Source organism: Platichthys flesus, chromosome 7 (assembly GCF_949316205.1).
Source record: "Platichthys flesus chromosome 7, fPlaFle2.1, whole genome shotgun sequence".
In the NCBI taxonomy this organism is placed as follows: Eukaryota; Metazoa; Chordata; class Actinopteri; order Pleuronectiformes; family Pleuronectidae; genus Platichthys; species Platichthys flesus.
In genome coordinates this window covers 1,007,229-1,022,039 of record NC_084951.1, presented here as the reverse complement: position 1 = coordinate 1,022,039, position 14,811 = coordinate 1,007,229, and the positions used below count along the sequence as shown (strand labels likewise).

The 14,811-nt window shown below is 39.4% G+C and overlaps 1 protein-coding gene across 2 annotated transcripts in view; it reads left to right on the top strand.

Moving 5' to 3' along the window:
* Nucleotides 1-14,811, top strand: part of mfn2 (mitofusin 2) — a 54,772-nt gene continuing 39,961 nt past the window's right edge. For both annotated transcript variants that reach the window (XM_062391138.1, XM_062391139.1), the window contains exons 1-13: nucleotides 1-187; nucleotides 1,213-1,394; nucleotides 3,162-3,297; nucleotides 3,459-3,621; nucleotides 3,709-3,833; nucleotides 5,449-5,557; nucleotides 6,010-6,117; nucleotides 7,401-7,554; nucleotides 8,244-8,311; nucleotides 10,605-10,726; nucleotides 10,829-10,955; nucleotides 11,198-11,302; nucleotides 14,629-14,731. In XM_062391138.1, coding sequence (XP_062247122.1) covers nucleotides 1,217-1,394; nucleotides 3,162-3,297; nucleotides 3,459-3,621; nucleotides 3,709-3,833; nucleotides 5,449-5,557; nucleotides 6,010-6,117; nucleotides 7,401-7,554; nucleotides 8,244-8,311; nucleotides 10,605-10,726; nucleotides 10,829-10,955; nucleotides 11,198-11,302; nucleotides 14,629-14,731 — 1,498 coding nt within the window. In that variant the 5' untranslated portion in view covers nucleotides 1-187; nucleotides 1,213-1,216. The remainder of the gene's footprint in view (nucleotides 188-1,212; nucleotides 1,395-3,161; nucleotides 3,298-3,458; nucleotides 3,622-3,708; nucleotides 3,834-5,448; nucleotides 5,558-6,009; nucleotides 6,118-7,400; nucleotides 7,555-8,243; nucleotides 8,312-10,604; nucleotides 10,727-10,828; nucleotides 10,956-11,197; nucleotides 11,303-14,628; nucleotides 14,732-14,811) is intronic.

The following is a 14,811-nucleotide window of genomic DNA, read 5'->3' as shown; positions in this document are numbered from 1 at the left end:
CAGAAGAAGACGAAGAAGGAGGCCTATTCTTATGTGAAACGCTAACTAACACATCTTCTACTCTCCGCAATTAGGGCTTAGTTCAAAGTCCAGCTGTTCCAACAACCTTCGTGGGTCGTTAACTTGCTTTAGAAAGCCACGGGACCAGGATGCAAGAGGAGTATTTGTGAAGAACGACGCGACCACGGTGAGTCCCCGAACTAGGAACATTTACACTACCTGTCAGCTAGCCGGTTACGGACGTCAGTGAAGGGCTAGTTAGCTTATAACCTATGAAATATTTGTCTCCACTGGACGTACTGTCATATTCGTCAGGTTCCTGAAAGTTTCACCACACGGACTAATGGTAAGAGGACATTCATGGACAGTCCTCTGATAATGATCTTCTAACGCGAGGAGCTGAATGGTAAAAAAAGCTAGTTGGAGGATATGTATCCAAACCGGACTACCATGCTGTAGTGTTTTGTGATTTAACATATATTAGTTTGGTGCTTGGGACTTTTTTGATGTTGTATGTATTACATTTAAAAAATAAACTGTGAACTCTCCATCACGCTACATTGCTACCTTCAAACTGTTTGAAAGGTCACAGCTCATCTCTGTCCTTCAGCAGACAGGGGCGCGTATGCTGGAACGTAATAGCCCCGCTGTTATTCACCTGACTGGTTGAGAAGCCTACGAGCTTTTGTTCACAGTCAGCCTGAAAGCTGCTGATGTGGTCATGTGAATTGTTTCTAGTGTTGGACCATGTTGTAATGCCTCCTTGTATTCTATCCTCTTAGTGTACATATCAGCACATTTTACGAAAAGTATTGCAGTACCAGACCTTGCTGACCAGATTCCCGATTGTAAAACAGCTCTGCTTCTCTTAAATATCCTTAAATTTGTACGGGAGGACCGAAACTATTTGAAGACAGATTAAACAATAACAACACAACACAAGTTATGCCAATCCTGTAGCCTTCATCCGAGCTGATGAGCAATGCCAAGCCTGCTGCAAAATGTAGCCTCATTCAAAAGCAGAGCCTACACAAAAACCGTGCACTCTAACGTTTGACCCATAAATCTGGAATTCATCAATATACCTTAATTTGGTCATATTCTGAGTTTTGACCTTTTGTATCACTCCCACTCAAATAGTTTGAATGTGATTTTCTCTCAGTGGATTTAAGTAAAACCTTTAAGGTACATTTGTTCTTTTCTCCTGTGTAGTGCCATGTCTCTGGTTTTCCTACGACCCAACACCAACGCAGTCCACGGTAAGAAGGATAAAAGACTGATGGCAGAGGTGAATGCATCACCGCTCAAGCACTTTGTAACAGCAAAGAAGAAGATCAACGGAATCTTTGAACAATTGGGCTCCTACATTAAGGAAAGCACGTCCTTTCTAGAAGGTAAACACCTACTTGTAATTTCCTCTCCAAGCCTTTGTAAAACGGCAATGTAAAGTTTAATGTCTTGAACCAAGCCGTGAAACTTACCAAGTTCTCTTTATCAATACTGAGTACACAGGTATTTCATTTCTTTGTTTTTACTAATTGAAAAGACCCCCGGATAATAATTTCCCTGAGCCTTCATGTTTTTCCTTTTTGGTAAATTGCACCTAATTTAAATAGTTTAAGTCTGTGAAATTCACTTCTGGCCGGCTGTGACTCAGGAGGTATCCACTTACCAGAGGGTAGGTGGTTAAATCCTAGTCTCCCAACTTCTGCGTACCTAAGTGTCCTTGAGCAAGTTGCTGAACCAAAAATGGCCACTGATGGTTGCACCATCATTCTGTGATTGAATCTATGAATCTATGATGGAGAAATGCATATGTGAATAGGTGAATAGCAAAAAAGTGTATTGTTAAGTGCTTTAAATGGTAGGTATTTGAGGTGTGCAAATTCACTAGCCTTTCGATAACGATTCAGCAGTCAACAATTACATTCACAGCAATGAATCTGGATGCATTTCAATGTATCATATCCACAATTTTCTTTATTACTACACATGGCTGCTTTTTCATTAATCGATAAAATCATTCAGAAAAACATGAACTCTGTTTTTATTTAGAACTGTAAAAAAAAGTATTATAGACTGTTATGACAAATGTGCCGTAATTTACAAATTTGGGTTTTCAATAAAAAAATCTGACTAAAGCAGTAACTGAATGACAGTGGTCAGTGCTTTCCAAACTGATTAAACGTTTATTCAGTTTAGACTTGTGAACTGCACCTAAGGCTAAAAGGAAAAACTCTGATTGGAACCTTCAATGTATCAAGGTGGCCCAGCCTTGCCCCCCTCAGCAGCAACACTGCACTGAGGCGCATTACTACACTGGTCAACAAGTGACTCTGCTCCTCTTTCTAATCATCACACTTACAACTGATCTTTATAAAAGATGATGTCGGATCATGACTCCGGGTCATTCCAGTCACTTTAACCCTGATATCCTGACTGTGCACTATACGTCTTGTGTTGTGTAACAGGTTTAATCATTTGTCTCAAACTCTAGAGCGAATCAAACAAAAACAAAATAACGTCTATCTGTATGTGTTCTAATAACTCGTAATCAGATCTGGTGTGTTTATTGCTAAAGTGTGAAGTGAATGCAAGTCAAAAGATTGATGAAGAAACTCCGACAGAGACTCTGACAAAGTACATCCGGACCTTTTAATCTGCATCTGTCCTCAAGCAGCGGTGTTATAATTATGCAGCAGCGTGACATGGCTAAAACTATGAACTTAGCAGTATAAATGAATCGATCATGTTCAGTCACTGCATCAATGCAGAGTTGTACAAGTTCGCATCGCGATGCATCTAAGAATTGAGAAGATTCCACACCTCTAGTGTATATATAGAGCTATATTAATACAGACTATTTACTGTGCCCCCAAATTATTAGCTATTTCATGCTGTTTACTCATTTTGCTAATAATGTGCAAAGGCCTTAACTCATAATTAACAGCCTTCTTAGTTAGCTGCCAGCTTGATCATTAGGCATGAAGGATATTATACAAACTCCCTTTGGTGATGAGAACAACTCTACACCTAGAACCAATTTTGACATTGATGTACGTAAGTCTTTTACATGGTGTATGTTTTTTTGGTATCATACTGTCTCTTCATGGAAACAGCTGTAACAGGATGTCTTCTGTCCGATCACCTCCACATATTAGATACGTACAGAAATGATGAGTTGGACCCAGTCACCACAGAGGAGCAGGTCCAGGAGGTGCAAGGTTACCTTGCAAAGGTGGCAGGGATCGGCGAAGTGCTCGCCCGCAGACATATGAAGGTGGTCTTCTTTGGGAGGTATCACTATCCGTTTCCTACCCTAACCGTTTAGTTTTGGAACTTCTGTTTATCTATATTCATCTTTTTTAATTGAACCTTTTGCAAGCTACCTACCTAACTTTTGTTATTCCCTTTTCAAATGGGCTGAGGCAACACTGACAAAACCGTTTGTTCTATAGGACTAGTAATGGGAAGAGCTCAGTGATCAATGCCATGCTGTGTGATAAGGTGCTGCCGTCAGGAATAGGACACACCACCAACTGTTTCCTGAGGGTGGAGGGCACAGAAGGCAACGAGGCCTTCCTCCTCACAGAAGGGTCTGAAGAGAGGAAGAACATAAAGGTAAGCAGAACTCACTGAGGGCCTTGCATGCATACTGGCCTCGCTGTATGTGTAAAATAAACTCTGTGTGTGCGTGTGTACTTACAGACGGTAAACCAACTAGCCCACGCTCTCCATCAGGATGAGGACTTAGATGCCGGCAGCTTGGTCTGTGTCATGTGGCCCAAAGTCAAATGTGCTCTGCTCAGGGATGATCTGGTGTTGGTGGACAGGTGAGACACAAGTTGATCTCAATTAGCCAAATCTCATCAGTGTCTTAATGCGCCCATTATAATTGTATATTGTAGTTCTCTATCACTCATACATTCACACAATGTCAGCACATCAGCGGCAGTTTGGGATTCATTTATTTAGAAAATGTTAATGCGCTGAAAGAATGAGAATGTTGGCTGAAATAGACACCCGGTTCTAGGCTTATAATTACTATCTACATGAATATGAGTGATGAGTCTGCATATGATTCTGTTGGCTGCACTGAATAATAGCAGGTGTGATTAAATGTAGGGTTGGGTATCGATATATATATATATATATCTATATATATATATATATAAAGATTCCAAAAGGGTAAAAATAAATAATCAAATAATTAGATAACACATATATCTTTATTGGACTGGACCATTTCACAGTATCTGTGCTTCATGTTATACCGGGGCAGAACTGGTAATGCCTTATGATAGATTAGACAGGCAACATTACAAAAGAAAACCCACACAACTCATCTAAGAGCATTATCAGACATGCTCAATGTCTTCCCAACTATGTAAGTTAGTAGTAAATAAGATTGAGGCAATGTTGACATTTTTGCCTTGAAAATACTGGTGTTTAAATTAACCAAACACATAGTCATATTTGTGGATAATTAGTAGAAGTCGATATCTAATTGTCCCTTTTTATAACTGATGTTATCTCAATAATTGTCAACTTTAAGATCTGTGATGAATATTAATCTGTCATATATTCTACACCAACAGGGTGGAAATCAGTATACAGATAATAACGTTTTAAGCTGCTTGTTGTACATCTTATTTATATGAAACCTACTGACATAATTCATACAAGTCATATTAGTCAGCTTTCCCTTAAATGCCAGCGAGAACTGCCGTTGCTTCTCGCTCTCCCTCACTCTACTGGATGTGCTAGCGAGATGCTACTAACGTTTATTTTTTTATCATTTTTCCATATTGAAAACAGTGACATCATTAGTTAGACATTTCATACAAAAGTTGTGCACCCACCCCCCACCCCAACCAGGTGGCATCCCCACAAACATCTCCACAAAAACACTCGCGTATCACACTGACCGACAGAGCACCAAAAGAAGAACGCAAATATAGACAAATCCCCCAAAAAAAAACTCAAACCAATCTCTGTTGATCATTATGGTCATAACACCAACATTCTGGACCATCCTGGACTCCTGGGCTGGTCTTCCTTAATACACTTTGTTTTAAGCCTAAATGTCCACTATCGGAAGTAGTGATGCTAGCGGAAGTAGCAATGCTACTGCCCAACTCGCGAGTGCCTTTGGTGTGCATGCCAACATGGTTCTAGAGGAGGACATTCAGGCCAATAAACATGGTGTAAATGACGCTGTTTGAAGTCGAAGATGAATGTCGGGGCCTACGGACACATGGAAGAAACCATACGAGCAGTATTGAGGCATTTTATGTCTTTTTTATGTCACCAGTCTTATAAAAAATTGTGGACTCAACACAGTATGGTTTTTGTCCGGTCATAGCAAAATCCCAGCTGGGGTTTCAGTAATTGATAACATTGTCTCCTTCATAGATGATTTATCGTAGATCTTTCTTTTCCTTCCAGCCCAGGTATCGATGTTACCACAGAATTGGACAGCTGGATTGACAACTTCTGCCTTGATGCTGATGTGTTTGTTCTGGTGGCAAACTCTGAGTCCACACTGATGCAGACGGTAAGACATGACAACTGTATAAAGTCATCCATTCAGACAGCTGTAGAAATAGTCGAATCAGAATCAGAAGGTATTTATTGCCCAGTAGTTTTACACCTACCAGGAATTTGCTCTGGTTATGGTAAATACAATGAACATAGAAACATAAAAACACAATAAATACAACACACATAAGAAAAGCAATAATACAAAAACATATATTTATTTACTCACTTTTCCTAATATTTATACAAAGTAAAATTTATTTAGACATAAACATATCTAAATAAAAATAGATAAAAGATAAAAGATGTAAAAAGTGAAATGCAAAACACTGAACAGTGTCAAATTGCAATATGCAATGTAATGCAATAAATCTGTTGTGAACTGTTTCATGATGAGATTATGCTCATGTTTTAATGAATGTCGTATTTTCATTTGCTGCCTTTTAAAACTGCTGTGTTTTCCTACAGGAGAAGTCCTTTTTTCACAAGGTCAATGAGCGACTCTCCAGTCCCAACATTTTCATCCTCAACAACCGCTGGGATGCTTCAGCCTCAGAGCCTGAATACATGGAGGAGGTCAGTCTTTTAAACAAACCACAGTGTGACGGAGTTCAATATTAGCAAAGCAAATACATCTCAATGACAGTGTTTACTCAAAGAGTTTTCCGAATGCTTTTACGATATTACCAAGTTTCTGAGTTCAAATTACATTTGTGAGGCAATCCAGTAGGGTTGGATGATGAATGGAATGTCAGTTCAGCTTCCCCTTATCATAAAACCTTAATAATCAACATAAAACGGTTATTGTTCTGCATGCTGTGTTGCTCTATTTTTGTCTGGTGATGTTAATGTGCAAACCTTTTTTAATCAGTGCGGTCCGCCTCACAGTAGTTTCAGCTTGTGTTGAGAAGGTGGAGGGAGCCACGTCACGTTTCCCCAGTTATTTTTGAAACTGACAATAAAATTAGAAATTCTTTTAGAAGATGGCAGAAAGGTAAAACAAATTCAGTCATCTGGAAACACTTGGTTTTAAAGAATCAAACGAAAATAAAGTACAAAATTTGTTCTATAGTCGGGAAAGCACCACAATGCAACACGTCCAATGTGTTTAATCATATTGAAAAGAGTTGCATCCACATAGAGTTAGGTTGACGCACACAGCACAAGAGTAAGATAAAAATTAGGGGTGTGCGATTAAAAAGTTAAAATTTGTTTTTTTTATTGATGATAGTTATTAAGATGAAAAATAAAACTAAAACATATCACACCATAATGGCTCTAAGCAAACGTATGATGTTATTTAGAATTTATTTATTTTTAGATCAACTTAAACAATAGGGGAATCTTAGCCTTTGCTATGTTTTTTTTTTTTTAGCAAATATAGGATGGTTGAATAAAACTCTTTTATTTTTTTTTAAATCAAACAACCGAAAAGTTTTTTTTTTTTATTATTATAGGTGTCTTACTGCTCCCAAGTCAGTAACATTTCCAGTGTTGGGAAGGATACTTCGTATTCCGATACAGAATACATGCCCAAAAATGTAATCTGTAACGTAATCTGTAACGTATATATTAGTTACTCATAACCTTCAACCTTTTAATATTATAAAAAAATAAGAATTGTGGGGAAACAGTCAAATACATGTCCTGCAGCCTGAGCCTCATTTCTGTCTGCTCTGCTGCCCTCATTTTTGGTGCTAAATGACAGAACAGGCAGCTGAAGTACACCCGGACTAAACTACACTGTGCCATTTCTTCTTCTTCTGTTGTCCTGAAAGAAAGCTAACATTGATGTTTTCCTCCCTAATGAATCACTTGAGGAAATTCATGTTCAATAAAGTGGGCTGTTTCTGTGTCAGGTTCGTAGGCAACATATGGACCGCTGCACCAATTTCCTGGTGGATGAGCTGGCTGTAGTGGACCGGACCCAGGCCAGTGACCGCATCTTCTTCGTTTCTGCCAAGGAAGTACTGCAGGCTCGAGTGCAGAAAGCACAAGGAATACCTGAAGCAGGTGGGGATTGTAGTCGGTGCGGAATCTGATGTGCAGCAGCACTGCCTCAGGATAGAGTTTATGCTTAAACATTAAAATGACCAAAGTTAAATTCTAATATTTTTTTTTACACCATTGCTTGATACCCCTCATTTTGAGAGCAGATCTATATATTTATAATTGAAGGCATTTTATATACTTTTGATGTACACAGAAATCACTGAATGTATTAGAATGACAATTTAATTCATTCAGGTTAACATTCCTACTGACTGTAGTGTTGATGAAGCTATGTTCAGTGATGATCTTTGATTAGTACTAGAGATGCACAGCTTTTACTGTTTGATACAGTATATTTAATCAAAGAACTGAATGTCTTTAGTAAGTACCACCTGAATGTCTGAAGTAAAAAAGTTAAGTGTAGAAGATTGATGTAGAATGTCTGGTTAGGTAACATTTCCATTACATATTCTTTGATGGGATGGTAGTAACTGTGTTTATGCCCATTCAGAATGTGCCACAGAATGTAAGCAAGCAACATTGTGTGATGTTAGCTTATCATCAAAGTCACTGCTAATGTGTGATATCACAGCAAGTACAGTTAAAAATATATTTTGGTTTAGGGCCAGGGTCTTTCCCTTCATAGTGGGAACCTCGGGTGTCCCGGGGTCCTCAGCAAATTGAACTGAATGTGATTCCATGTGTTTCAGGTGGAGCTCTTGCAGAGGGATTTCAAGCCAGAATGTTTGAGTTCCAGAACTTTGAGAGGCGATTTGAGGTAGGATCCTCATCCCTATAACAACTAGGTTTAAGATTTATGTGCAGCATATGACAGCTGCGTCGTGGATCTGCTGCAAATACACTCCTGATCAAAATCTTAAGACCAGTTAAAAAATTGCATGAATTTGCATTTTGCACTGTTGTATCTTAGGAAGGTTCTAAGTAGAGCTTCAGAAGGGAAAAAGAAGAAATGGGAACAAGAGACCAAAAGTTGTGAGCAGGCAATTTATTGAAAACAACAATTTAACTCAAATAGGCTGTTCATCAGCTGATCAAAAGTTTAAGACCACAGCCTTAAAAAGCCAAAATCTGTGCAAAAATTTGGATTCCATGTCATTTCCTGTCAAGTAATCACACTGTGAAGATCTCTTGATGGCAAAGGCAAAAAAAGCTCACCGTCTTTGAACGTGGTAGGATTGTTGAACTGTCTAAACAAGGCCTCTCACAATGTGCAATCGCTGCTGAGGTTGGACGCAGTAAGACAGTCATTTTGCATTTCTTAAAAGATCCTCAGGGTTATGGAACAAAAAAATCAAGTGGTAGACCCAAAAAAATCTCACCGGCGCTGAGCCGGAGGAACCGAATGGCTGTCCGTCAAGACACGGGATGATCCTCGTCCCAAATTAAGGTCATTACTGGTGCTGACTCCAGCCCAATAACCATCAGACGGCATCTGCGAAGGAAGGGCTTCAAAAACAAGAAACGTCTTCAAAGCCCACGTCTCCATCAACGCCACAAAATTGCCCGTTTAGACTTTGCAAGGGAGCACCAAACATGGGACATTCAAAGGTGGAAGAAAGTTTTATTCTCTGACGAGAAAAAATGTAACCTTGATGGTCCTGATGGCTTCCACATTACTGGCATGACAAGGAGATGCCACCTATGATGTTTTCTACACGGCACAGTGGAGGGGGCGCCATCATGATCTGGGGTGCTTTTTCCTTCAATGGAACAATGGAGCTCCAGGTTGTGCAGGGGAGTCAAACAGCAGCTGGCTATGTGGAGATGTTGCAGCGGACATCCCTCATGACTGAGGGCCCTCGTCTGTGTGGTAACGACTGGGTTTTTCAGCAGGACAACGCTCCAATTCACAATGCCCATCTGACCAAGACTTTTTTCCAGGAGAATAACATCACTCTTTTGGACCATCCTGCGTGTTCCCCTGATCTTAATCCAATTGAGAACATTTGGGGATGGATGGCAAGGGAAGTTTACAAAAATGGACTTCAGTTCCAGACAGTGGATGCCCTTACTGAAGCCATCTTCACCACTCGGCGCAACAGTCGCACTAGCCTTTTGGAAACACTTGCATCAAGCATGCCAAAACTAATTTTTGAAGTGATCAACAATAATGGTGGAGCTACTCATTACTGAGTCAGTTTTTGACACTTTAATTTCTGTTTTAGGAGTTTTTTTTTTTTTTTTTGAGCTGTGGTCTTAAACTTTTGATCAGCTGATGAACAGCCTACTTCAGTTAAATTGTTGTTTTCAATAAATTGCCTGCTCACAACTTTTGGTCTCTTGTTCCCATTTCTTCTTTTTGCATTTTGAAACTCTACTTAGAACCTTCCTAAGATTCAACAGTGCAAAATGCAAATTCATGCAATTTTTTAACTGGTCTTAAGATTTTGATCAGGAGTGTATGTTCACGCAGGGAGCATGTCCGCTGCGTTCAAGTTGCTATTTACCATTTATCGTATAACTACTTTATTTTCTTGAATAAAACTAGGACTATTTATCCAATTAATGCCAGGCTTTTTATTTTTAAGTTATTAATTTATTATTGATTTGTGACATATTCAACAGAGACATGAGAAACTGTGGTGAAAGTAAATTTTTAAGGTATATTCTACTGAGAAAATGTCATTAAATAATGTTTCGTTCCAGAATGAGCTCTTAGTCAGGTCCTTTCTTGGTTAAAAAAAGAGACCCACCCATATTTATGGTTAAAAAAAGGGTTTTGTATTACTTGTTGCTTAGGTTTTGCCCATTTATTTTTTATTTGTATTATTGACCAATTTAATTATTGTATTTGTTATTGCTGGTAGATGTTTCACCTGTAGTGGCTGACACACACCATAGAGCCTACCATCCGTATAAATATGGGTAACTTAATTATATTTTCTGTGGCACAAGCCTGTACACAAGCCTATTCATTAATTGTTGAAAATGCACTCAGTAATCCAGATATCAAAAATTGATATCAGCTGAATTTGGAGAATTCCAGCATCCAATCATTTGTGACCATCCCTTGATCTTTTTTGGATTGTTGGCCAATGTTCTGTGTGCAGGAGTGTATCTCACAATCAGCGGTGAAGACCAAGTTTGAGCAACACACTGTGAGGGCCAAGCAGATTTCTGAAGCCCTGCGCCACATTATGGATTCTATACATATTGCTGCACAAGAGCAGAGGTGAGACAAGTCTGAAATGTATTGATTGAGTCTGTGTGAACCTAAGACTGGAGACAAATAAAATACCTTCTCTTATATATTCACACTTTGTGTGTTTTTTAGAGTCTACTGCCTTGAGACTAAAGAAGACCGTCAGTGCCGATTGGAGTTCATTGATAAGCAGTTGGACCTGTTGACCATGGACTGTAAGGCTAAAATCAAGAAGATTACTGAGGAGGTGGAGAGACAGGTAAACTCCAAAATCATAACATGCCTGCTTTCACTGCTGCTGTAGTGAGACAACTGGGCTTCAAGTTATCTCCTTAATATTATTACTCAGTTATCAAATGATATTAAACCCAGTGAAAATAATTTCTAAATTCAGGTTGGTTCATAATATCATTGAGGAAAGTATCACATTGTGATTTGCTCTTAAAAGAGGGCAAACTTCACCAGGAAGTGCTTTTCATTCTGCTCTTTGCTTGTGTACAGGTCTCCAATGCCCTGGCAGAGGAAATCAGGAAGCTAAATGTTCTGGTGGATGACTTTCACATGGACTTCCACCCATCATCAGTAGTGATCAAGGTCTACAAGAATGTGAGTTCAACACATGTGTTCAACAGAATTAATTGTATTTAATGTGAACTGAGCAGGAGGGCTGCACAACTTCTGTTTACTTTGGTGTGCACACCACAGCCATACTGTCTATACTGTTCTTTCATGCAAGTGTTTGACTTGTCGTCGTATACCTTCTAAAACCAGATCTTGGTGTTAAATATCAAGAGAGACTCCTAGAGCATGGAGAGAGCGAAAGAAAGTGGAGAGCTCCAGCGAGTCTACGAGTGTTCAGAGACAAATGCTGAACCAAAACGAATCAGTTTACAAATCATGAAAGTGGACGCCCTACAATCTAACCTCCTTTCTGTCTAAAATCCCCATAAAAGTTGTAGACAATCAGCTGTGTAGATTTCTCCAGGAAAGTAGTGTACAGGTGCATCTCAATAAATTAGAATATCATGGGAAAGTTTGTTTATTTCAATAATTAAATAGTATAGATTCATTACACACAGAGTAAAATATTTCAAGCGTTTATTTCTTTTAATTTGGATAGTTATGGCTTACAGCTGATGAAAACCCAAAATTCAGTATCTCAGAAAATTTGAATATTGTGAAAAAAATCAATATTGTAGACTCATGATGTCCCACTCTAATCAAATGATTAACTCAAAACACCTGCAAAGGTTTTCTGAGCCTTTAAATGGTCTCTAAGGCTGGTTCAGTAGGATACACAGTCATGGAGAAGACTGCTGACTTGACGGTCATCGATACCCTCCACAAGGAGGGTAAGCCATGCATATTCATAGAAAAATTTGTGGAAGAAAAAAGTGGGATAGAAAAAGGTGCACAAGCAACAGGGATAACTGCAGCCTTGAGAGGATGGTGAAGCAATGGCCATTCAAGAATTTGGGGGAGATTCACAAGGAGTGGCCTGATGCTGGAGTCAGTGCATCAAGGGCCACCACGCACAGACGTATCCAGGACATGGGCTACAACTGTCCTATTCCTCGTGTCAAGCCACTCCTGAACCAGAGACAACGTCAGAAGCGTCTTACCTGGGCTAAGGAGAAAAAAGGACTGGACTGTTGCTCAGTGGTCCAAAGTCCTCTTGTCAGATGAAAGCAAATTTTGCATTTCATTTGGAAATTAAGGTCCCAGAGTCTGGAGGAAAGTGGAGAGGCACAGAATCAGAGTTGCTTGAAGTCCAGTGTGAAGTTTCCACAGTCAGTGATGATTTGGGGAGCCATGTCATCTGCTGGTGTTGGTCCACTGTGTTTTATCAAGTCCAAAGTCAACCCAGCCGTTTCCAAAGACATTTTAGAGAACTTCATGCTTCTCTCCGCTGACAAGGTTTATGGAGATACTGATTTCCTTTTCCAGCAGGACTTGGCACATGCCCACACTTCCAAAAGTACCAATACCTGGTACCATGGTATCACTGTGCTTGATTGGCCAGCAAACTTGCCTGACCTGAACCCCATAGAGAATCTATGGGGTATTGGCACGAGGCAGATGAGCGACACAAGACCCAACAATGCAGACAAGCTGAAGGCCACTATCAAAGCAACCTGGGCTTCCATAACACCTCAGCAGTGCCACAGGCTGATCGCCTCTATGCAACGCTGCATTGATGCAGTAATTCATGCAAAAGGAACCCAGAACCCCCCCCCCAAGTATTGAGTGCATATATATATGAACATACTTTTCAGTAGACATTTCTGTATTAAAAAATCCTTTGTTTTATTGATCTTATGTTATATTTTTCATTAGCTGTAAGCCATAATAATAAAAAAATAAGAAGATAAAACGCTTGAAATATTTCACTCTGTGTGCAATGAATCTATATAATATCAGTGTCACTTTTTGAATTAAAATATTGAAATAAATATTCTAATTTATTGAGGTGCCCCTGTATATGAATACTCAGTCCAACCTACCTTCCTGTCTAAAATCCTCAAGAAAGATATAGCTTATTACAGCTAGCTTAAAAGATTAATGTTCTTATCCTGTTGACAAGATAACTCCCCTGTCTACATGTCTGACACACTGGTGTATACAGGCTGTACTGTGTAGAGCTCCTCCCTGGTGTCCTTTTGGCAGGGTGAACCTGTTCAAAGCCCAAGTTATCTGTGTTATGTAAGAGCAGTCCATACTGGGTCATGATGCACTCTTTAAACTCCACAATCTAATCTGATGGGCACAGGCACCAGAAATGTAATATAAAATAATCCTAGTGATGTTTTAACTATTGTGTAATCATCTACATTTTCGATTCTAAATTGTACTAATTGCTCTTATCTTTACCCTAGAATGGTCCGTTTATATTCAATTACTTTATATTTACAATGGGAGCCGGTCCTCTATGGAGGCTTACATATTTTTTTATAGTTGTCTAGTCTGGATTTACAAAACACCTTTTTAGTTTTTATGACAACTGAAGCGACCACAGGTTCTCTCTCATGTTTGGAAGGGGATGTCACTAAATTCTACACACTGAACCTGACCTAACACAAACACTGACGCTTGATAGGTAGCACTGTTGATACAAAGCACTTGGCTCTGAAGGCCAATTACAAAAAACTGGGGCAAGGAATGCTGCCACTGGGGTCTCCCAACATGAGCCAAACACAAACCACTCACTTTTTAAACATACTAATTGGAATAAATCAAAAATAACAAAGAGAAATTCATTAAACAAAACATAAATTGTCCAGCATTATATCATGCTCCGGTGGTTGGGCAGCTCTTTCAGCAACTTTTTTAACCAGGGAAGTAATCAGCCAGCTGCGCTGATTGCCCCCCTGGTACAGATGGAGGGGCTCCCATGCCCACAGTGACCCTACACACTGTCTGTGTCCTTATTAGGGCTGCAAAATTCCGGGAATATTCAAAGTGGGAAACTTTCCATGGGAATATACGGGAATTAACATGATAAACTGGAAATCATGTGGGCAATTTATTCTAACTGTATTTACCCTATCATATAAAGACAGAAATATAAACATTTTGTTTTGTCATAGGCTGATTTGAGCCCTGAGGAAATGTTTGGCTCTTGACTATATGCTTCTGCATCTTTGTGTCATTCTTAACATAGGTCTTTGCATCGTATTTGCAAACGCACACAGCCTTTCCTTCTACATTGGCTGAGGTGAAATGTCTCCACACATGAGATAGTGCATGTGGAATTGTTCTGTAGAATAAGATGAGAAAAAAGCGTGTAAAAAAACACTAATGCAATGCCAGAGATATAAATAGTTAGCAAAACAGTTGGAATCATCTGTAAAAATATTTGACAATTGATGTATAAATGAATAGAAATAGGGTAGATGAACAATTCTCAATTAGCATGATTTCTTGTGTTCTAGGAGCTTCATCGGCACGTAGAAGAGGGTCTGGGAAAGAACATGTCACAGAGGTGTTCCACCTCTATAACCAGTTCGCTGCAAGCTACACAGACTGACATGATAGGTAACAGTCCCTTTTACACCTGAGACAGATGCCCAATCAATTCTTGTCACTGCACAGGCTGCAATGTGCTTTAATGAGCT